This window comes from Macrotis lagotis, chromosome 7 (genome assembly GCF_037893015.1).
Source record: "Macrotis lagotis isolate mMagLag1 chromosome 7, bilby.v1.9.chrom.fasta, whole genome shotgun sequence".
Lineage (NCBI taxonomy): Eukaryota > Metazoa > Chordata > Mammalia > Peramelemorphia > Peramelidae > Macrotis > Macrotis lagotis.
Window position 1 is genome coordinate 189,886,444 of NC_133664.1, and position 24,149 is coordinate 189,910,592.

Sequence of the window (24,149 nt, forward strand, 5' to 3'; positions counted from 1 at the left end):
TTCCTATCTTGAATCATTTCATTCATATATCAATTACCTTCAATATGGTTATACCATAAACTTCTGTCATGGGCTGACTTCTCTTTGCTCTTACAGTGACCCCATCAATTCCCATGTATCTACTCATTATCCACACATACATGTATATTCATATATACATGCAAATATATATATACTCACGCATTGTCATATACATCTCCAATTCTTCATGTCCTAAACAAAACTCATTATTTGTCCCAACACAATCACTCATTTTTACTACCAGTTGCCACCTTAGTTCATGCCCTCATTACTTATTTTCTGGATCATTACAGTGACTTACTAATTGAACTTCTTACCTCAAGTCTCTTTCCATTCCAGTCTACCTGCCACACAGATGTAAAGGAGTATTTCCTTGTGAATAAATATAAATGTATCATTTAGCTATTCTATGAACTCTAAAAGGTCTGCTATTTCCACTAAGATCAAATATAAATTCCTCTACCTTTTCAAGTTCTTGATAGTTTGACCTCACCCTAACTTTCCAGTTTAACTATACATCATTTCTTTTCCATATTGTATGGTCCAATCATATTGTCTTTTTCTCTATTCTTCCCACTCAACATTCCTCTTGTGTCTTTGCAGTAGCCATCCTCCATACTTGAAATATATTTCTCCTTTATTCCCACCTCTTTGAATTTCTCACTTTCCATAAGATTCAGCTCAAATGCAATCTTTTATGAGATGACTTTTCTAATCTCTTCCAAACCTTTAATTATAACTTGAATAATAGTTAACTTGTATTTAAATCTCTTATATTTATTTTGAGTTTATTCTGTAAATACTTTCATATGTATATATTATCTTTCATAATGGAATATGAGTTCTGTAACAGTAGATGGTATAATTTTTTCTGTTTTCCAAGAGTCTAACACAATACCTTCCACATAAATCCTTCTTGATTGATTAATCTCCTCCTTTCTCATCTACTGTAATTTCTCCCTCAACAATCTTTAATCTCTTCCAATAATATGTTCCTTCTCTATCTTTAGAAATACCTAATTTTCCTACTTTTTTAAAAAATCCCTTACTAGATTCTACTATCTCAACTAGCTTTCATTCTATATTGTTCCTTTCTCATCCAAAACCCTTCAAAAAGTCATTTCTATTCTGTGTCTCTAAAACTATTACTTGTGACCTAATACTCAACTGAAATTGCTGTATTCAACATCACCAGTCATTTCTTAATCGCTAAATCTAATGACTTTTTATCTGTCTTCATCTGCCTTAACCCCCCTGTAGTATTTGACATTGTAGATTAACCTCTCCTCCTGGAAACTCTTTTATTTGAGTTTTTGAAATACGTTTCTCTCTTGATTTGCTTTCTGCCTGACTTCTTCTGTCTCCTCTATTTGATCGTTATCATTCATATAATCCTTCTAATTTTGAGAGTACACTAAAGCTTTTCCCTGAGCTCTCTTTTCTCTCACTTTGTAATCTCTTCGTTTCCTATAGGTTCGATTATCATCCTCCAGAATATGATTCCTAGATATAAATATCTAACTTTAATCTCTTTCCTGAGCTCTAGCCCCATATTACAGATTGCCTACTGACTATTTCCAATTGGATGGATCCATAGAGATCTTAAGCTCAGTTTGTTCAAAACATAACTAATTGTCTGTCCCTTTATTACCAAATCCCTCTTTCAAAATTCTCTATTTTTTCTGTTATTCAGAATTTTTATTTTTTAAAAATTTTATTTAATGCAATAGGGTTAAGTGACTTGCTCAGTGTCATATAGCTAGGCAATTATTAAGTTTCTGAGATCAGCTTTGAACTCAGGTCCTTCTGACTCCAGGGTTGATTCTCTATCCACTGTACCACCTAGCTTCCCCTGGTTACTCAGATTTAAACCTTACTAGCTGTGTGATCCTGAGCAAATCATTTAACTCTGGTTGCCTCAGTTTCTTTATCTATTAAATGAACTGGAGAAGCCCTTTAGTATCTTTGCCAAGAAAACTCCATATAGGGTCACAAAGAGTTGGTCACTTCTGAAACAACAACAAAAAAGGCATGGAGACCAATTAGGAACCATCTGTAAGAGGGAAGGGAGGGAGAAAGGGGAAAAAAACATTTACTTCTATACTAATCATTTTGTAAATATTATCTCATTTGATTCTGACAACAACATTGTGAGGTAGATTATTCTCATTTTACAGTTGAAGAAGTAACATAGTTAATAAGTGGGGAACAAATATGAACTTGTCTTACTGATTCCAGGTTTAAGTGTTCAATAGTCCAGAGAAGAGATTTTGTACTAGAGTTATTTGTTATGTGAGAGAAGGGGACAGATGCAAGAGATGAATTTTTTTTAAAAAATTGACACGGCTTGTTTGTATATGGAGAGAAAAGGAAAAAATAAATATGGCCCTTAGGAGTTGAATCCTAGTGATTTGAAGGACTGTGTTGAAGATTGTTTTGACCTTAATAGAAAGAGATACATTTTGAGAAAATATAAGGAATTCTGTTTTTGGAACTGTTGAGTTAGCCAGTAGGCAGACAATAGTCGTTGTAATTCAAGAAAGTAAAACTAGATACATTGATTGCATATTACCCTGCATAAAAGTGGTAACTGAACCTACATGAACTTATAAGCTCACCAAAGAGAACAGAGCCAGGCAGATTTTAAATGCTTATCTAATGGGCTAGAACTGTAAAGGTTCATAAAAAGAGATAAACATGGAGCAACCAGACAAGGAATGCAGAACCAAGAAAGAGAAGTGTCACAAAATTCATTAAGGCAGAAAAGAGTGATCAAGGAGAAAGACTGGGCAATTGTGTCAAAAGCATCAGAGAAGGAAAGAAGTATGAAAACTGAGAGGGAAAAGTCACTGGATTTAGTATTTTAGGGAGAATTTTTTAACCCTGAAAATTAATGTTTCAAGTGAGTGGTGGGATCAGAATTAATGATACAGGAGAATGCAAAATGAGAGAATTGAAGGAATTGAGGGAATAGATCTTTTCTGAGTTTTTGACTAGGAAAGATTAAAGAGATTTGGGGCAATAAGAATTACGAAGTCAAGTGAAATTCATTTAAAGAAGGGGAGAACTTTACATGTTTGTAGGTGACATGAAGGATTAAGTGATTATGTGAAAATGAGAGAAATAGAGGGAATGTGTAAGGAAGAAAGCCGTTGGAAGATATACAAGTGGATAGAATCACACAATTGGAAGTATTGACCTTGATAAGGAAGAGAAGGGCCAAATTTCTTCACTGGAGTAAAAACAAAAGAGAAAGAATGGAGCATAAATAATGGAAACTTTTAAGATGTTAAGTTAATAAGTATCAATTTATGAATACTTATGAGATAATGTACAATTTACAAAATTTAGAAGAATAATATTATACCAATAATTTCAGCTAAAATTTTCTAGAAGAAACAGATTTATAAAATACAATTTTTCCTCATCTCCTCTTTCTCAACCCTTTTTGATTGATTCAGGACGATCCATTCTCTGCACTGGATATTCATTTGAGCGATCATTTGATGCAGGAAGGGATTTTGAAATTTCTCCAAGAAGATAAGAGGACACTTGTTCTTGTTACCCACAAATTACAGTACTTGACACATGCTGACTGGGTAAGATCTGGGAAAAGATTTTTAGTGATTGATTAATTAATGACTTGCAAATATTTTCAGTAATTTTAAAAATATTTTATGATTAAGGATAATTTTTGCTGTTTTAAGTAGTGAATGTAATTTATATAATCCTTTTCCTTTAGATCATAGCTATGAAGGATGGCAGTGTACTAAGGGAAGGAACTTTGAAGGATATTCAAAACAAAGATGTTGAGCTTTATGAACACTGGAAAACACTTATGAATCGCCAAGATCAAGAATTAGAAAAGGTAATTGTGAATAGTCTTGAAATATCAAGATGTATTGGATGATATATTACCTAGTTCTTGCAATTCTCTAAAATTATTCCTAATTTATAATTTAAAACCAAATTATAGTATATGCTTGTTTTAATAATCAAGACAACAGTATGATTAAACACATAGAATTCTAATGATATTTCAGTTACAGTGGTCAAATATATGTAAAAATATATAGGTGCTTATTATATACAATATACACATATATGTAATTTGAATTTAGGCTTCAAATGTTATTTGTGTGTCTGGCTTGGGACTTCAGCTAAGTCATTTGACTTAAGCTTTTAATTTCTCTCTCTCTCTCTCTCTCTCTCTCTCTCTCTCTCTCTCTCTCTCTCTCTCTCTTCTCTTTTCTTATCAGCACAATAAGAACTTATTCAGACCCCATGACATTTCTTAGGCAAAGAACCACAGACAAGAGCCAAAATGACATTGAAAGAAAGGAATGAAGATAGACCAAGAAAATAATTGTAGGGTGTGAATTTTTAAACTGAGGGGAAAGAGAACTTAGAGAACAGAATAAATAAAAAAGGGGGGGAAGTGATATTTCCATAGCTCAAACTGGAGAATTTGCATGCTGAAATTGTTTTGATATCTAACTCTGATGAATTATCTAAGTTCTTAAAAGAAATTTCTGAAGAATTAAACTATGATAATTGAAAAAAAGAGAAGAAATATCAATGCTACAACATATTTACAAATATGTATACATACATACATACATAATACATATTTAAAGTTCATGTAGTTTCTATTGATTCCTCTATAGACTCCAAGGTCATCATAGAGAGAGAGTCTTCATAGGACAAAAAAGATATATGAATATATGAAATATATGAAGAGACTAGAACAAATTAGTACTGCTCACATGATTATTTCTTATCAAAATAAGATTCAGAGAAACAGTCAGCAAGTGGCTTCTTAGGGATTATGTTGTGGGAGTCTTGATTATATATTTACTGGGGATGACTCCAAGAGACATTTTATAGGATTTAGATGCCAGGGACAAAAGACTATGATGTAAGCTTTAGGAGTGGGGCAATTTATGGTTTACTTTGGAAAAAATTTCTGGGAAAAAATAAGAGCTGCTGGCCAGATTTTATAGCAATAGTATCACACAGGCCAGGAGAAATGTCAGTTTACATGTATTTAGATATGATGGAATGACATTTACCTACATACATTTGGATTTGGGGAGAGAATGAAATATAGACTGATTGATCTATCTATCTATCTATCTATCCACTTATAGAAAACCATAGTCATGACAGTGTGTTAGCTATAGAACAATTATTTTTTGTAAACAAATAATTTTTGTATTACTTGCTTTATGGCAAGAAGCAACAATTACACAGTACCATAGTAGAATGGATTGGATGAGAAAGAACACAAGGCAAGAAAGAAATAAAATTAATCTATTGCAAGGCCTTATAGGTTAAAGACTCACAGATGTACAAAGAGAAAATATTTTATTAAAAAGTTTAAAAATGTGAGTAAGAAGGGAACTTAAAAATTTGAAGGGAAGAGAATAGGAAGGGACAGAAAGTATTAGAAATTTGAGCCTGGTTTATAAAACATTATTCAAGAACAGTTATAATTTGAAGACTATGAACCCATATCTTTATAAAATTAATAAAAATGGCAGCATGAATGATATATTCTAACAAGATTTGCTCACATTTTCATATCAATTTATATGAACTTGGATCAACAATTTAAAACACTAAATAGAATTTTCTTAAGCTTTACCATGACCTTATGAGTTAGAAATTTTTTTTAGTGGATGGGTGATGGTTAATCAAAAAATCAATATATTTATCAAATACCTGCAATTATATTCTAGGCACTCATCAATGGAGATTCAAAGGCAAAAGTAAAGTAGACTCTACCTTCTCAGGGAGGACAACATTATGATATTTAAATACATGCAAAAAATACGAGATAATTAAGAGGACAAGAAGTTGTTAATAGATAGGGGAGTAAGAAAGACTTAATGTAAATCAAAATGATTCATCAATCAATCACTGCCTTAGAGATACTCTTCTTAAGAGGAGAAGGAATCTTGGTCTTTTTCCTCCTTTCTAGTTTCCTTACACCTTATTTCCTTCCACTTATTCTGTAATGCATTGACACTAGTTTCCTTACTGTTCCTCATATTAGATACTGAGTGTTTTCACTGGCCGACCCCCATGCCTGAAACTCTGTCCCTCTTTCTCTCTTAATTTTCCTAGCTTCCCAAATCTCTGATAAAGTACCAGGTTCTGTAATGTCTTTTCTAAGCCTCCTTAATCTTATTGGCTTCCTTCTGAGACTCCCTCTAATTTATTATTCTCTAGCTAGCTAGCTAGCTAACGAGCTAGCTAGCTAGCTAGCTAGGATGTACATAGTTGTTTGCATATTGTCTTCCCATTAGTTTATGAGCTCTTGGTCAAAGGGATTGTTTTTGTTTTGGGTTTTTTTTGCCTTTTTTGTGTCCCCCAGAACTTAACCTGTCACTGTCTCTAGCACCTAGTCACTTAATAAATGCTAATTGATGGTTGGTTGAGTCTGAAGATCTGGGTTTGAATCTTGTTCCTACTATTTACAATCTCTATTGACTGAGGTTCAGTCACTTAATCTCTCTGGTCCCAGTTTCATTCTTTTTTCTTAAAATAAAGGTATCTTTTAGCTCTGTCTTAATTTATTCAAATCATTGTGCCATGTTAATGAACATAGGATATGGAGACTGACCAAACAACCTTGGAAAGAAAAACTCTCAGAAGAGCTATGTACTCACGAGAAGCCAAAGCACAAATGGAAGATGAAGATGAAGGTAAGCTAATTTCTTAGAATATATTTTATAAAAATGTCATGAAAAGGCATTGAGAATTCAGATATTTGTCTTTGACCATTTATATATATATATATATATATATATTTGTACATATATATATATATATATATATATATATATATATATATATATATATATATATATACATACACACAGGTATGATGAGCAGGGAAGAAGTGTTTAGGACATTTTAGAGAAAAAAAATTGGGTCCAGTGGAAATTATTGTAGGATATCTGAAGAATAGAGTGTGAAACAATAAACATTATTTGTCTTTCATATAATGCCTTTCATTCCACTAATTTTACAGGTATGACAATTGTAAAGAAAAGGCAGTAGAATGGAAATGAGCAAGGATAGACTAGAAAAATTTGAAAATTCTTCCATAATGACCTAATCCTGTCACCAGTAGGTTGTTGATTACTATGGTAATATAGCTGAAAGATGCTAGTGACAGCTAATGCCTGAAATGAAACAGAGGCAAAGAGGCAGGTTAAAGTAGTCATATTTTGATCAGAGCAAAATAGTCTTCATGATGTTATCATGACAAATTCAGAAATAATGGGTATGAGACTAGAAAACTATTTATTTTGTTGTAATTTTCTAGATCTAATAATGGAATGGGAACAAGATTTATTAAAAATTTATAGAAACAAGATGAAATGTTTCCATGACTTTGACATTTGTTGAAAATAATTTTGTAAGATAAATCAATTAAGAAGTCCATAGAGTAAATATGCTACTATATTTCATTCTTTTCTAGGCTGTTTTCATAATTCACTAAATTTAAGCACTCCAAATGAAAGACAAGATAATTACAATTATAAATTTGAGGGAAAAAGCAAATTCCAAAACATTTTCTTTGGCCATACAAATAATAGATGATAACTATTCAGAGTTATCTACTTAAGTTTCTCTGTTGATCTTTATATAATTTAGAAACTGTGGATTGATTTCAAAGCTAAATCATTAATTCTGAGTAACAAGTAGGTCTCTCTCTCTCTCTATATATATATATATATATATATATATATTATAGACCATTCTATTTACAGATTATTAGCAAATATTATTCATTTAGCATATATACACATAATTATACAGATTCTAAATTTCTCGAGAAAGAGAAATAAAATTTACCCTGTATAAACTCCATATATGTTGTTTATATATATTTAATTAATATAAAATTAATTTGTAGCTACTTTATGTAGTAAATTAAAGAATTAGATCAGAATAAAAAGTATCAATCAAGAGAACTTTTAAAACATATAGATCAGAGTATTGGTACAGTATTTCTTCAGGCTTTTGGTAATCAGTACTATCAGATACAATAAACCTGTGATGTTGATAAATGTGGAAAAGAATGATTTAAAAAAAGACAACTTAGAGGTTGGTAGCCTTTTAACAAAAACCCAAGGCAAGGTTCTTTGGAGGATTCTCATCAATTTAAGAAACCTTGTTTCCTGCACAAAATAGCTGATTTAACATAATTTATTCTGTTGCTTCTAGATTTTTTGTGTATTTTAAAATAAATTAAAGGTAAATAAAACTTGTTTATACTTCTTACCAACCTGAAACTTTACTAACTTTTTGGTATGCAGAGGAAGAAGAGGAGGAAGATGAAGATGATAATATGTCCACAGTATTGAGACTCAGGACTAAAATGCCATGGAAGACTTGCTGGAGATATCTTACTTCTGGAGGATTTTTCTTCCTTTTTTTGATGATTTTTTCCAAGCTCCTGAAACATTCAGTTATTGTAGCTATAGACTACTGGCTAGCTACATGGACTTCTGACCTTAATGGAAAGGATAATATAAATGATAATCAGGTAGGGAGGAGGATTTTTTTTTAAAAAATCACTAAACAATATTAAAATATTATCAATATCCTACCACCTGACTGTAATCATATATTGAGATTGATCTTCACACCAAGATCTTTTAGTGCAATCTAAAGTTTCATATGATTTAGTCTATACTATAATGAGTATGCCATAAGTAGTAAGTCTTAATAGTATTGATTGATTGATGACACAAGAGGGGAGATTATATTCTTCTTTTCTGAATTCCCCCATTCACCCCTATTAACAACTGTCCAATATTAAACATTACATTTGAAAATCTCTATGAGAGGGATTTGCTTACTCCTTTTAAATGTGCTCTTTGTAAATAGGTATAAATGTAATTATATACCAAAAATTATTGAGCAACTTGGAGGTACAGTAGATAGAGCTCTGGCTTGGAAGCAGGAGGACTGGAGTTTGAATCCAGCCTCAAACACTGGACACTTACTAGCTGTGTGACTTTGGGCAAGTCATATAACTCTGATTACCTTACATCCAGGATCATCTGCAGTCATCCTGATTCATATCTGCCACTGGACTCATATGGTTTTGGAGAAGAAAATGAGGCTATGACTCCCTCACTCAAATCTAATTCATGTGCTTGTCATGGTATCACTTCCTCTGATGTGGTCTTCTTCAAGAAAGAACAAAAAAATGACACTAAAAATTAAAACTTTGGCAGATAATTCTTTGATGAAAGCCAGTAACAGTTGAAATTATGGAAAATTAGAATCTTCATAAATTTAAACCCATGCCTTGATGTTCTGACCAATTAATCTTTGCTGTGGACTCAGTGTGGTTTAATGGTAAAAAAAATCCTGCCTCTGACATGATAGCTTCATGATCTTGGACAAGAAATATAATGTCTGTATGATATTACAACTCACCAGGACTTGATCCACTTAGTCATTAGCAGGATTTAATCTGCTGTGGCATTGGAAGATCTCTCTCTTTTTTTGAAGAAATCATAGCTCCTTTGTAAAAAAAAAATAGTTTGCTGACTCTGAACAAATATACAAAACTTATTCAACAATAGTGCTTTTGGAAAATTTATAAATACCCTTGATCCCTAAAATCTCTTTCAGCTCTAAATCTGATGGTACAAAATATGGCCAACAAGAATAATAGAAAATTATGATTATCCAAAAAAATCTACTTAGAAAGGAAAACAGTTTAGGTTTTGATTTCTAGAATGCAGAATGGAGATAAAATGAATTTTCACCTTCTAGGACTAAGTAGCTTAAAGAAAGACCAAATGGTATTCAAAACTGCATTTATTATGCATTATAGCATTATAGGCTTGGTTAGAACAAGAGCTATTATTATTATTTGCTATTTTACGGCAATAGAGCACTGGAAAGAGCTAAATTCAACTTTTCAAGAAAGTGCATGGAAAATAGCAAAATTGATTTATCTTACTATGCAAAATAGTGCTTCCATCCATCCAGTGGGACCTAGCACTTTTCCTAATGTGTTTTTTTTAAAGCAGAAAGTCATCATTTTAAAAATGGGAAGAGATAATCTAATCTTATGTTTTAGATGAGGCAACTGAGGTTTAGTGAGGTAAAATTACTTGTCCAAGGTAATGAATAGTGATTCCAGGTTCTGAACTCCAGTTCTCTGGTTCCAAACTCTAGTGCTCTGTTACTTGAACTTTCCTACTTCAATTTGGTCATTAGTTTTAATAGATCATTCAATGGGTATTTATTAAGCAAGTACTCTGTGTGGTGTACTCTTAGTTATGCACTGTGTTAGTTGCTAGAATAGACAGAAAAATATGGTGAGATATGGCAGATACTTGGTGTAGAATAAGGTGGGGGAAGAAATGTTTTGGTTTTTTGAGGAAAATTCTCAGAATCCTCAGTCCAGACCAATTCCTCTAAAAAAAACACCTAGGAAGAACATCAAAACCAAAGTATTATTGAAGAAGTGATGTGGAAAAAGATATTGTACATACTTTGGAAGCATGTTTGACAATTCACCAAGTCATTGAAATTTAGATATATTGTATATGTCTTTGACTTGCAGTTCTTACTAATAGGAAACTTGCTTTGATTCTGATAATGAATGTCTGTTTTTGGTTATTGTTTCTTTTTGTTCCCTCTAGTCTTATTATGTGGCTGGATTTAGTATCCTTTGTGGAACAGGTATTTTCCTTTGCCTTGTTACATCTCTCACTGTAGAATGGATGGGCCTCACAGCTGCCAAAAATCTTCACCACAACCTCCTCAATAAGATCATTCTTGGACCAATAAGGTACAGAAGTAGTCATTTCAACAAAACAAAAATCCTTCACCATATGTATTTTTGTAGCACAGTGAAAAAGACTTTCTGTAATTCCTTGAGATTAATACTGGATATCATTACAGAAGTCTGATGACCATGCAAAGAAAGAAAAAAAAGCATAGGCTATTCATATTTAAATATGTAATTTTTAATGTGCTTATTTCATAGGTTCTTTGATACAACACCCTTGGGGCTAATCCTAAATCGTTTTTCAGCTGACACAAATATTATTGACCAGGTGAGCATATAAATCTTTGTCTTTTCTTTCAAGTAAGATATTACTATCTTAAGATATCATCCTTCATTAAATTTATATTCTGAGAGTTCATCTTGAAAAAATATGACTTTATTATTTTCTCTCTTTAGATTTTTTTATTTGTGCAAATGTTTTTTCCCTCCTCCTAGAAAAACAATAGAATAGAAACACGTTGGGTTCAGAGGTTGGATCATGGTAGACTGACAGCTAGTATAAAATCTTATATCTAGTAAATCCTTAATAAATACTATTAGAACAAGTGAATTAATATATTCTTTCTTTTTTTTTTTTTGCAAGGCAAATGGGGTTAAGTGGCTTGCCCAAAGCCACACAGCTAGGTAATTATTAAGTGTCTGAGACTGGATTTGAACCCAGGTACTCCTGACTCCAAGGCTGATGCTTTATCTACTGCGCCACCTAGCCACCCCGAATTAATACATTCTTAAAGGTTATGTATATTGGAAAGATGTGGTAGTATCATAATCATCTGGATCATGAACCAAAGAGGCCATTGATATCTTCTGGAAGTTCTCATTAAGTCTAGTTAGTTCTTAGACCAGGAAAATCCAAAGATGAACCTGATAGTCCTAATGTACTAGGATAAATATCATATTTAGTCCAGAACCAATATGTCTTTTCAGTGTAGGGCCTTGATTCTGGTCCAAAACAAGAGGAAAACCCTAGAGTAAAATACGCACGCTCTCCAGTCTTGCCAGTACTCTCGTGGTAGTTCAGGGAGTGCATAAGGAGAGATTTAAAGAGATTTTTAAAATCATTGGATTCAAGTTGGGAAGGACTGATTAGATATATGCTCAAATGTTTGGTGAGTCTCTAAATATGGTCCCAGTTATAATGAACACAGACTATCTACTGTCTCTAAAAACACAATGACTTACTTTTGCATAATAATTTGTTTGATTTTACCTAAAACATTTTTTTTTCTCAAATTATCTTCTGAATAGCACATCCCTCCTACTCTGGAATCTTTAACCCGTTCAACTTTACTCTGCCTATCTGCCATTGGGATGATCTCATATGCTACCCCTGTATTTCTGGTTGCTCTTGTACCTCTTGGAATTGCCTTTTACTTCATTCAGAAATACTTCCGTGTGGCCTCTAAGTAAGTAAACAGAACAACGTTTGAGTATTGTTAAAATAAAATAAAAAAACCTACTTCTTTTTATCATTTAAAATCATGCAAAATTAAATTCTTGTGTTAATTGTGCATCAATTTGTAGGTTGTCAATATTACAGAAATAAACTTTTAGAAAGTCAGGTGAATAGCCTTTTTACTCTCAGAATTCTACTCTATATTAGAATAAAGAATCTTCAGAATTAGAAAAGACTTCCAGAGACCATCTAGTCTAACATTTATATCATCCCTGGAAAAAATGGTCATGCAACCATTATTTGAAGACCTCCTGGGAAGAGATGGGGCAGCTGGGTGGCAAAGAAAGTGAATAGAGTGCTGGGCCTGGAATCAGGAAGACTTATCTTTCTGACCTCAAACTTGATTTCAAATTCTGAGTAATTGTTAAATAACTGATCCTAGGCAAGTAATTTAACTCTGTTTACCTCAGTTTCCTTATCTATAAAATTAATTAGAGAAGGAAATGACAAACCACTCTAGTATTTTGCCAGGAAAATTCCAAATGAGATCTAGAAGAATAGGAGAAGTTGAAAATGACTAAACAACAAAATCCACCTAATTGTATTGTTCAACCCTTATCTCTCCATAACAAAAGAGAGATGTTATCAAATGTTTTCATAATATAGATGAACTATGTTTTTAGCATTGTATGACTATAAATTTAGTAGCTCTTTCAAAACAACAAAAATAGAAATAAAATTAATCTGGCATGACCTGCTCCTGAGGAAACCATTCTGGTTTTTTGCAATTTTTCTTCCTTTTTCTAGAGGTTCATTCTTATTTTATTAATTCATATTAAAATTGATCAATAATCAAAGTCAAGTTTTATTTGTAAAGTTTCTCCTACAAGGTAGGCAGACTTCAATCTCTCCAAAGAACTTTAATCTACATTTTTGGAAGGGTATAAACTCTGGTACCAGAATAGAATCCAAGAGGTCTTGCATATTGTCCAATCCCTTCATATTAGACATGGGGATTAAATTCCAGAGAATCTAAATACAGAAAGTGGCAGTTCTGGAATTCTCTGATTCTGTATTCTCTGATTTTAAATTCAATTCTTGTATTTCACTCCACAATCCTGCTTCCTAATTTTCATATAATTATATTTGATTCATCATTTTAGATGACTAAGATTTTTGGAATTTTAACTCTGACATTCAATATGTTTGCTATTCTTCACAGCTTTGCACAAATTTCTAATTGATTAATAAAAAATGTTGAATATCACAAGACCAAGACATATCCTTGTACCATTTTACTAGATCCCTCCCTTTAGGTTGATATCAATCTGGCTTCTAATTGTTTACAGCAATTTTGATTCTATCTTCCATTTGCACTTTGTCAAGTGCTTTGATATCACCTTAGACATGCTATTTCTTTGACCTTATTTAATTCCCTAATCTAGTAATTCTGATCAGAAAACATGTTCAGAATTGTAGCAAAATCTAATAAATTGAAAAGCCTTGCCATCCACTTAGCAGAAGATGATAGGTTGAATTTATCTCATGTTTAACATTATCTGAAAAATAAACAAAAAGGAAATTTCTGGTCTTTCTACCTCAGAGAGCACCATGGATTTTTATACTTATGAAGTCTGTCAGAAGTCATCTACTTCAAACCCTAACCTAGCCAAACCTTTTTCAAAACCCCCTGATAATTAGCCATACATTACAGTCTTGAAAATCTTCAGTATTAGGAAATTCATGATTAAACAATGAAACTTTAAAATATTTGTAATTAGGAGTGCTTCAACTGAGTCTCTAGCTCAGATCAAGTGTACTCATGTTAATCTATCCCTAAGCCTATATTGTTATCTCTCAGAAAGTTCATGCAGAAAAGAGTATAATTGCTAATCACACTGTTTCTTCTTTGTTTGGTATTGCTGCTGTTTCTCCTTGAGAGAAAAGATAATTTAGATAGCCTAGGTAAAGTACTTTGTGTCATATATAAATATAAGTCATCATCATCATCATTCTCCACAACAAAAAACTGTTCCATGAGCCTTTTTTGCTTCCTCATAGTATTAGAGACATTGTTAATATTCAGCTATCAGTTTCTTCATGCTCACATCTCATAATTTATTGCACTAGTCTGGTCCTCTAGCAATATTTGGAGAAAGCTCTATCATTTGTAGAGAAAAAAAGGTAATGAGGTACTGTTAGAAAATGGTTGGTTTAAATTGTGATTATAGGTTTACATTTACAAAAAAATGAGACTTAACTTTGGAAATGAGTAAACAGGATAGAAGTTATTAATTCATTTAGACTTGAATTTAAGAAAACCTCAAAGAACCAGCTGCCATTTGATAGTACCATTTTCACATACTAGGATTAGTAGGATGAAAATTTTAATTTCAAGATAAAATTATATCTGTTGTAATTATTTATATTTAAAATTTATATGCACAGAAAAGATAAATTATAGTTATAATTATATTATAAAATTATAAAAGCATATTTGCATAGAAAAGATAAATTATAGTTATAATGTATAAGATTATAAAAATATATTTAAAAATTCTTTGATGTACCTGGTTGTAATAAACACCCACCCTATGCCAGAGAGCACATACTATACTACCAGCTACATGAACACAGATAAGATCATTCAAAATATAGATTTCTGGTCAGGAGAGGTAAAGGATAAGTAGTTGGTAGAATTTGAATAGACCTTGTGCTTGAAGAAGCCCTGGAGCTGAACTTGGTAGGAAGTTAAAGATTTAGAGAAGTTAATGAGGAAGATTCCTTCCAGAAATGGGCAGGGGAAGCAGGAGATCCAGTGTTGCAAAAAATAGAAAGTTTGCAAACTTAGATGATAGCTACAGAGCATGAGAGAGAATAATATACAATGCCTGGAAGGTAGGCTAGAGTCAGCTTTTAAAAGCACGTTAAATACCAGGAAGTTTTTATTTTACACTAGAAATGATAGGAGACCATTGAAACTTCTTGATCAGTAAAGTGACATAATCACATCTGAGATTTAGGAATACATATTTGGAAGCTCTGTGGAAAATGGCTTGTTGAAAAGGAAGGCTGGAGTTAGGGAGCTATTATAATAATCCAGGTTGGAACTAATGCAGATTTTTACAGTGTTGGAAGAGGGCCAGATTCTAGTTTTGTTGGAGAGATAAAATCAATAAAACTGGGAAATTGATAATGCATGGCAGGGGATGAAGGAGTGAAGAGTGAGGGAAAATCTGAGGTTGAAATGTGGATGAATAAGAAAATTAGTAAGAGGGAATAATTTTTGGGAAAAGATAATGAGCTCCACTTTAAACATAGTAAATTTGAGATGGTCCCAGGGTACATCCAGTTGCAAATACCAAATTAGGAACTGATAATGCCCATCCAGAGTTTAGGAAAGAAACCAGAACAGGAAATATAGGTCAGGGAATTATCTACATAGAAATGACAGTTAAACCTATACAAAATTGTAGAGGCTTTAATAAAGAAAGTGTATGTGTGCTAAGTCTCTTTAGTGTCTCTCATATGGTATTGACAAGGGACTCCACCAACCCTTAAAAGGGTTCCTTCTTACTAGAGTGAACTTCAGGAACAACTGATTCATTATGGTGCCAAATCAGGATGGTGAATGTCAGATGAATGTCTTTTTTAACATCTGTTCTACCCACAGTCTATTCACAGGCTCAGAATGGCTTGAAAAGTGTGTTACTTGGCAATAACTATGGTTTTCTTAGTGGGCTCAAAGTCAGTAGAAAAGGAATGTTCATGAATCAGAGCAGCAAGATTAAGAAAATAAAAAAGCAAGAGTAGAGTTTCAAGAACAGATAACTTTAGTATGTGAGGCAATTTGGGCCTTTCTGCTTTACTCTTTATTCTCTACCTATTGTATTTCATTTTCCATTTTCCCCTTTCCTAAATTCTTTCTGTTTTTCCTCCATCTTCTGAAACTATGTATTAGCCTTGCTAGTGGTACCCACAGATTCTGCCAAGCATATCTTACCTACAGTGTTGACACTGATAATTAATGAAGTTAACAGTTCCCCCCTCCCCCCCCACCTAGGAGGCAGCTCTGTTGTACTTTGGATGGAGTGCTGACCCAGGGAGTTCAAATCTAGCCTCAGTAATTTATTTACTCTATGACCTTGGGAAAGTCCCCTGATCTCTGACTGCCCCAGATTCTTCAGCCATACTTTGTAAATAATAAAAGCACCTATCCCTCAGGATTGATGTGAAGATCAAATGAGATAATATTTGTAAAGTATTTTACACAGTCCCTGGTAGTTAATAAATGCTTCTTTGCTTCCCTTCTCTGAAGACTGCAATCAATCAATAATCAATCCTATTACAGGACTGAATCGAGTGGAGATTAAGATAAAATGATTTTGGAAAGTCAACATATTTAAATCCCTGCATGTTATGAGGTTAGAATTCCTAGACTTTGATAGAATATCTATGAATACCTGTTATTCTATTAATAAGCATCTTGGTGAATGAAATTACTCCAGGAAATCCCACACATTTTTGGAATATCTGAAATCAAAGGTCATATAATATGAACCATGAAATGATTGTATAGCTCTACAAATATGAATATAAATATGTATGTATATATATAAATATATAAATATATATATAATATATATATATATATATATATAATCAGATTGGTCTTTTACCTTTGGTTTACAAAAACTAATTTTATGAACCTGGTTCAATTTATTCTAATCTCATGCTTTGCTTCATGCTAGCAGCAGTGCTAACTTCCTTCTGGCATCTGCGTAGGTACTCAATGAGATTAAATATGATGAATAATATACAAGTATAAAAGGTTCTCATTTATTTTAATATCTGATCTTACCTTTATCACCTCTAGGGAATATGAGGTTATTTTTTTCAAAATTGGGCAAGTTGAGGTTTGTATGTATTTCACAGATTGGGTTGGTTGCCAAGAAGGTACCAAGTTCATCACCAAAGATACTATATTGAATTCATTGCTTAGCTGCTGCCTTAACATACCAACCATATGTCTAAAAATTCTGATATCAAGCTATTTATAAGAGACTCAGAGAACCAGAAAAATCAGAACATAGTTTTTGAAATACATGATATTTATTTCATTTTCTATTCCAGAGCTAATATCTTTTCATTATAAAAAGAAAAACCATGTGACTCTGTATTTTTATAAAACTCTAATAAAATTCCTTCCTTTGACATTGACTGAATGTACATGGAAATGAAGGAACAGTGGATTTTGAATAAGAGGACCTAGATTTAAATTTTGGCTTTGGTCTTTGTCATTTCACCTCTCTCAGGTTTGATTTCTCTATTTCTATAAGGAGGGTTTGGACTAAATGGTCTCTGATTTCCCATTCATCTTTCAAGCTATGCAACTTCAATATTTAATGTAGATGAGTATGATAATGCTTATATTATAGAATGAACATTTAAGCCTTTGACATTCTAATTGTTTATTTTATTTTTGTATTTTTCCTCCTCAGGGATCTTCAGGAACTTGATGACAGCACTCAGCTGCCTCTGCTTTGCCACTTTTCAGAAACTGCTGAGGGCCTTACTACCATTCGAGCTTTTCGGTTTGTAAATATGTTCCTTTAATCCCAAATAGAAAATTTTAACAAATTCAAGTAATAAAAATAATTATGGAATACATGTTCCAGGTAATATAGAGGCTACAAAGGCATGAAAGACACAATTCTTACATGTGGATGCCATGACAAATGGTAGGCTTGCTGATTCTCAGTTGACATTCCTGTAAGAACCAGAGCTGCCACATCTATAGCCTTTGCCAGAGCAAAAGTAAGCTGAAGCACCACTAAACTTTCAGAATGTCAGTAGTTATTAACTCTATGAAACTGTGAAGTACTAGGAAGGAGAGGGGACAAGGATAGAACTGGTCAAGAAGAAAGGGCTGTATATTGTTTAATATTTTGGTTCAGTGATTTAGATGAAGATCTTTCTGGCATAAATATCAAGTGTGTGGGTGACTCAAAGTTGGGCAAGATAACTAATACATTGGATGATGGTGTCAGTATCCAAAATTATCATAAAATCTAAAATTATGAATGTAATTTGATAAACTTAAATTTAATAGAGATAAAAGTAAAAGTTTATTTAAGGTTCAGAAAATGAATGTAACAAACATAGAATGTGGCAAGACAACACTCTATGGAACAGTATTTTTTGGGGGGGGGTTATTGGTGTAAGTAACTCCCACTTTGGAAGTTTTGTTCCACCAACAACCTTGGTGGGCTGTTACATGAGAGAAACCAAAGTCTTGATGATTATTAATGTCCATTGAGAGATAGGTTTGGATTAACCATGTTGAAGTAGACCAACATTGCTGAAATATTGTGATCCCTCATATGTCATGAGTTGCTATTTTAACCCTAAAAATCACATATTGGTGCTTTGCCTGGAGTGGCTGGAGCACTTAGGGGCCTTGGTGATAGGGGAGGAAGTTGTACTCAGGGGTCAAGGATTTCTGCAGCATCCAGACCATCACCAAAAGTTCTGCTTCCTCTCAAATTAGACTATGAGGTGAAATAGTTCTGGTAAAAGAAAGTGAGTACAACATACCCCTCATAATAATAAATATAATATGCAAGTCATGTCACTGTTAATTTTGTTGGCATGGTCTTTGGACAGTTGAAGGACTATTATTGTTATTATTATTATTATTATTATTATTAATTATTATTATTACTACTACTACTACTCAGAACCATACTCCCAGTATGCATCTGAAATAGCACTTGAATCCAGGTCTGGTCTGACTCCAAGGCCAACTGTAAAAATTTAACATTTACCTTATCTCCTTATTAGATATGGTTGCTTATTTTAGCTAATAATCTTGTTGGTAAAATTCATTGAAAATCTTAAAGGACTACATAAATGTCAATCATTATTATCATTATTATTATCTACTACTCCAGAATATTTCAGAACATATTGGGATTTGGTGAATCCTAAAAACACAATTGAACAATTTTACATGGCAACAATGGCAAAACATGTTGATTGGATTTGGGTGTTACAGACTTTAGGGAGACCTAGTATCCAAGAAAAAGTGAAAACTTCGTGCTCTAGTCATACTTTATCTGGAATATTGTTTCCCTATCTGGGACTCATAATTTAAAAAAGAAAACTGACAAACTTAAATCCAAAGAGAGAGAGGGAGGAGTTGCAACCAAGAGAATGAAAGAGATGGGGATTATGTCATGATGTATTAAAATATAATTATCCTAAAAAGTTGTGGTTCACTGATTCTATGTCTGCCACTCTTGTTACTGCACCGGAATAAAAAATGTTTCAAATCAGTAGAATCAGACGTATATAAAAATGACTTCATTAAATTAGAAAAGTGCAAATATTAGAGAAAAGGTCATTTAGGGTATTTAAAATTTTTTTTTGGTTCAAGTGATTAGTTCAAATCCTATACTGTAGCTTGTCAGAAATGGACAATCTGTATTAAAAATAACCCTGCTGGAATTTTCGGTTTTTTTGAATGTCAATAAAACTAAGAGCAGAAATGAAACAAGTATTTAAAATCTTTAAAATAATCTAAAGCATTTAAATCAAATTTTAAGATATTCATATTTTGTTGTACTTTTATAGCACCTAGGGAAACCTCCTAACTCACAAGATGAACTCCCCAAAGATGAATACAGGTGAAGGTACTCTTTAAGGCCATATCCACTAAGACCTAAACTTCCATTAATGTGTTAACCATTACCAGTCAGTCAAAGGATATAATTAATTCCAGTCTCAGTCATTTGGTTAAATACAATAGTAAGAAAAGTAGCAGTAAAATATCTGCTTCCATAAACCTGAGCTCTAGTCTTCCAAAAATACATATGCTATCAGAAGGAAGAAAAGGAATGCAAGGATTCATGAAGCAACATATAGAGAATACCTGAAGCAATGCTCCAGGACTTCTGATGTCATGTAGTGACATCATAAAAACTGTTCTCATGGTGCCTTTGGTGGTCTTCCAGAGTCTCTAAAGCTACTTCCCTAGATCCTGCTCCCATTGAATCTTGCTTATAACTAGACAGCCACTTCAATGCAAGTAGTTCTTAATGGGGGCCAGATGCATTTAAAAATCAACCCTACTAGACATGTACCTATGTGGAAGTTCTCTCTGCTTCCAGTTTCTGGTTTCCATTTAAGTCTTTACTTATAATGCTATTTCTTCCTCAAAAGAAGAGTAGTAGGCTCTGTCATCTTTTTAGTTCATAAATCCCCAGAGGGTTTTTTTTCACAGCCTTTTTTTATTGAAAGAAAAACAGCACCCTTTGTTATTCATATGACAAAAAGCTATTCCAAAGCAAATAAAGATCCTTCTCTGTTTTTTCCCCTTTATGGAATAATCTATTTTTGTTTAAGTAAGCCTTATACAGAAAAAGTGCTAGGGTTCTTCCACATAGCTAATACCCTCAAGCTTTTTCTTTCATTTAGACGAAATTACTGAGTTTGGGCCTTTTTTGGAGACCTATTTCTAGTTTATGATTTTATATTTTCTGTTTTTCCTTATTTTATTTTTGAAGGCTAGTCATTATTTTGTGGGAGTTTTGATTTTTGCAAGGCAATGGGGTTAAGTGAATTACCCAAGATCAATCAGGTAGGTAATTATTAAGTGTCTGAGCCTGGATTTGAACTCGGGTCCTCTTGACTCCAGGACTGGTACACTATCCACTGCACCACCTAGCTGCCCCTGGCTAGTTATTACTTATGTAGGAGTTACTTGTCTAGTGATTGCCAAGGAGCTGGGGTGGGAGGGGGAGAATGTCATGGTTCCCAGAACTTTTTTAGCTTAAAAACTCCTTTTCTTACCTATATAGAGAAATGGGAAGAGTAAAGACACAGAGACAAAGATAAGACCATGTGACAAGGTCATTTTCTCTAGTCACACTCCTTCCTTTTCATAGGAACTGTTTACATAAAATCAGAAAAGGTATTATTTAAATTCATCCTTCTATCTCTGTTACAACATTGATTTCTCTAACTTCACTTTCCTTAGAGGGGTTGAATAATGAAGACCCAAAATATAAAGTTAAAACACTTTCACACTCAGCTTTATATATCATAGAATTTTTGCATTTACCTAAAATATGTAATATGTATATTTTATGTAGTAAGAAACTTTTCCTGTGAAAGTATGCAGGTTTTTAAATTTTATATTTGAAACAAGAGCTAGGCATTTTTTTCATTCTAATCACTTCACACTTATAAATGATAATCATTTTAATGGAAGAACAATGATACATTCAAAACTCCTTTATTCAAAAATGTAGAGGGCCAACCTCTGGGAGTGATTTTCACATATCCTTGGTGACTTTTTCCATCAAAGATATGTGTGTGTATTATTGCTCATTGTGTGGATTTGTTGGCTCTCCAGTGAACCCTGACCTGGGATAATTGTGAATCCGGAGGTGGTTGTAAATGCTTTTTTGATAGAGAAGTATGCAGATTTCTAAGAACAAATATTGTAAATTTACCCAGAAAATTGTGAAACTGGGTTTCCTTTAACCGGTCATTCCGGAGATAAGTTTTTGCTATAAAAAGTCTGAATTTCCAAAAATAAAGTTGATAGATTTTTACATCCTAACCTTGCATGTTTGGGTATGTTTTTTACTCAACCTGACTCTCATAAGTTCATGTCTAGACCCACAACAGAGCTATCGTGGGAGGTACAAAAGAAAGAAAGAAATATAGTTTTAACAGAAAGAGAGCTATCCTTCCAGATAGTTACTAATTAGTAGATATTAGCTTTCCAAGAAAACCTCAACATTCTAAAAAATTTGTGTAGCTTGAAAGAAAGGAATATATTGTAATAATTACTGACATTTAAATGGAAGTTTTAAGTTTTATTTTCCTCACGACGACTGTCTGCATTAAGTAGCACAAATATTACATTTATCTTACAAATGAAGAAACAGACTTAGTGAGATTAGGTAATTTGTCAAGGGTAAAGCATCTGCCAAAAGCCTGGTTTTGAACTACAACTCCAGAACCAGTTATCTTTCCTCTGTCACTCTGGATAATTTGATGATAAAATAATCAAGATTCAGGTTTTCTAAAAGGTATATTTTCCATAGGTACTAATCACCAAAGTATACTTTCAAATAGAATTTTTCTTTTCAGATTCAAAATTTTTGTAAGCCATAATAAAATGACTGTTTTTCCTTTACTGTTTCTCCTACTTCACGAAAGTAAGAGTAACCAAAAAAGTAAATCTAACTACTAACTTGCCTTCCATCAGGGAAGTTCTGCCCTTTATTCATACTAATAGGGATCTTTTAGGCTGTATTTTGCAAGGTGACTATAAAAAACTTTCACAGTTTTATTAGCATAAAACCCAAAGTGGCCACTGTCAGAACAAAAATCTCTCAATTTTGGTATTATCAGGAATCGGCCATTTTCCTTTGTTTGCATGAAAAACTAACATTTACTGATTATACTTTTAGCTTTCCTCCTGTATTCCAAGTTCATAAATTAGAATGAAACATTGAACTCCCTCAAGTAGCTCAGCAAAATATCATAGTTCAATTAGACTAAGATTTTGGTATCCTTTTCTATTTTCTGTCTGATAGAATAAAGGTCTAGGAATGTTCAAAAAGATGAGCTGGATATGGATGAAAAGATGCAGATTGAGTGTGTCAAATTTTCCATTAGGAAAACAAAATGTTTCTTGCCAAATAGAAACACACAGAAAGAATGTTCATTGCATTTTCATCCCTCCCCACTCACTGCTACATCAATTGTTGCCAAATCCATTTACAAATGTTTTAAAAGTGTAACCTAGATAATACAACAAACTTAAGAAATGTAAGGAAGAGAATACTATCAGAAAGGGAAGTTTTTAAAGTTCATTGTTATTGGCTTTGCTTCAACTGAATTGTAATGCCAACTGTGCCATTGGGGAGAGGAGTGAGGTGGCACATAGACCCTACTTTTGTTATTTTCTACTAGTTATAAGATGAAAATAGTTGTAGTTTTGGTCACCAATTCAGTATGGGTTTCCTGCTTAAATCATATGAAGATAAGTATGTTCTGGAAGCCACATTTTAGAAAGAATTTTAAAACGCTGGAGCATACTAAGAAAAGGGTACTGGCAATCTTGTCAGAAGGTCAGTTAAGAGATGTGTATTCTGGAAAAGAGAGAGGGGATTTTAGGAAATGATCTTTTAAAGTCCTTTACAATTCTGAAGTCATGATACAATAGCCTCCCAACTAACCTTGCCTTAACCTTTTTCCTCTAGTTCATCTTCTGCATAAATAAGAAGGCATGATAGTTGTCTTCATGTATTTATAAGTCTGTCATATGGATAGGTTTTTATATTTATTCTATTGAGACCAGTTGACAGAACTAGAAGCAATGGCGAGAAATTACCCAAAAGACTATTTCATCTTGATATGTGGAAATACTGCACAACAATTAGCAATGGTCCATCGAATGATGATGAAGATTTGTTTTGTTTAACTACATATTTCTTAGAGGGATTTGCTTTTTTATGAAAGAAAGGGGGTAGAGAGAGAGAAAATGAATATTTATTCATTGAAAAAACATTTTAAAACAATTACTATGATCCAAAAATGAGATGGACTTCTTTGGGAACTAATGGGTTCTATATCACGGAAAACCTACACATTGATATATGAGTGATCACTTTTTGGCATATAATAAAAGTAACTCTGGTTCAGATGTGGGATAGTAAAAATCATCTCTGAATTCTCATTAAGAATAGAAGAATAAAAACACAAACTGGGACATTAGAAAAGACTCTCTTGATTTTCATCTCTGAAATCTTATGATAATGTATCTTTTTTTCCTTTTCCCTTACCTCATCACTAGGGTATGACTTTATAGGACATGTC

At 32.9% G+C, this 24,149-nt stretch overlaps 1 protein-coding gene across 7 annotated transcripts in view; it reads left to right on the plus strand.

The window, feature by feature from the left end:
• The window catches only part of ABCC9 (ATP binding cassette subfamily C member 9), a 186,713-nt gene that overhangs the window by 107,054 nt on the left and 55,510 nt on the right, over positions 1 to 24,149 (plus strand). For all 7 annotated transcript variants that reach the window (XM_074194290.1, XM_074194293.1, XM_074194294.1 and 4 more), the window contains 8 exons: positions 3,483 to 3,620; positions 3,764 to 3,889; positions 6,635 to 6,731; positions 8,355 to 8,584; positions 10,707 to 10,855; positions 11,054 to 11,123; positions 12,104 to 12,261; positions 17,753 to 17,845. In XM_074194290.1, coding sequence (XP_074050391.1) covers positions 3,483 to 3,620; positions 3,764 to 3,889; positions 6,635 to 6,731; positions 8,355 to 8,584; positions 10,707 to 10,855; positions 11,054 to 11,123; positions 12,104 to 12,261; positions 17,753 to 17,845 — 1,061 coding nt within the window. The remainder of the gene's footprint in view (positions 1 to 3,482; positions 3,621 to 3,763; positions 3,890 to 6,634; positions 6,732 to 8,354; positions 8,585 to 10,706; positions 10,856 to 11,053; positions 11,124 to 12,103; positions 12,262 to 17,752; positions 17,846 to 24,149) is intronic.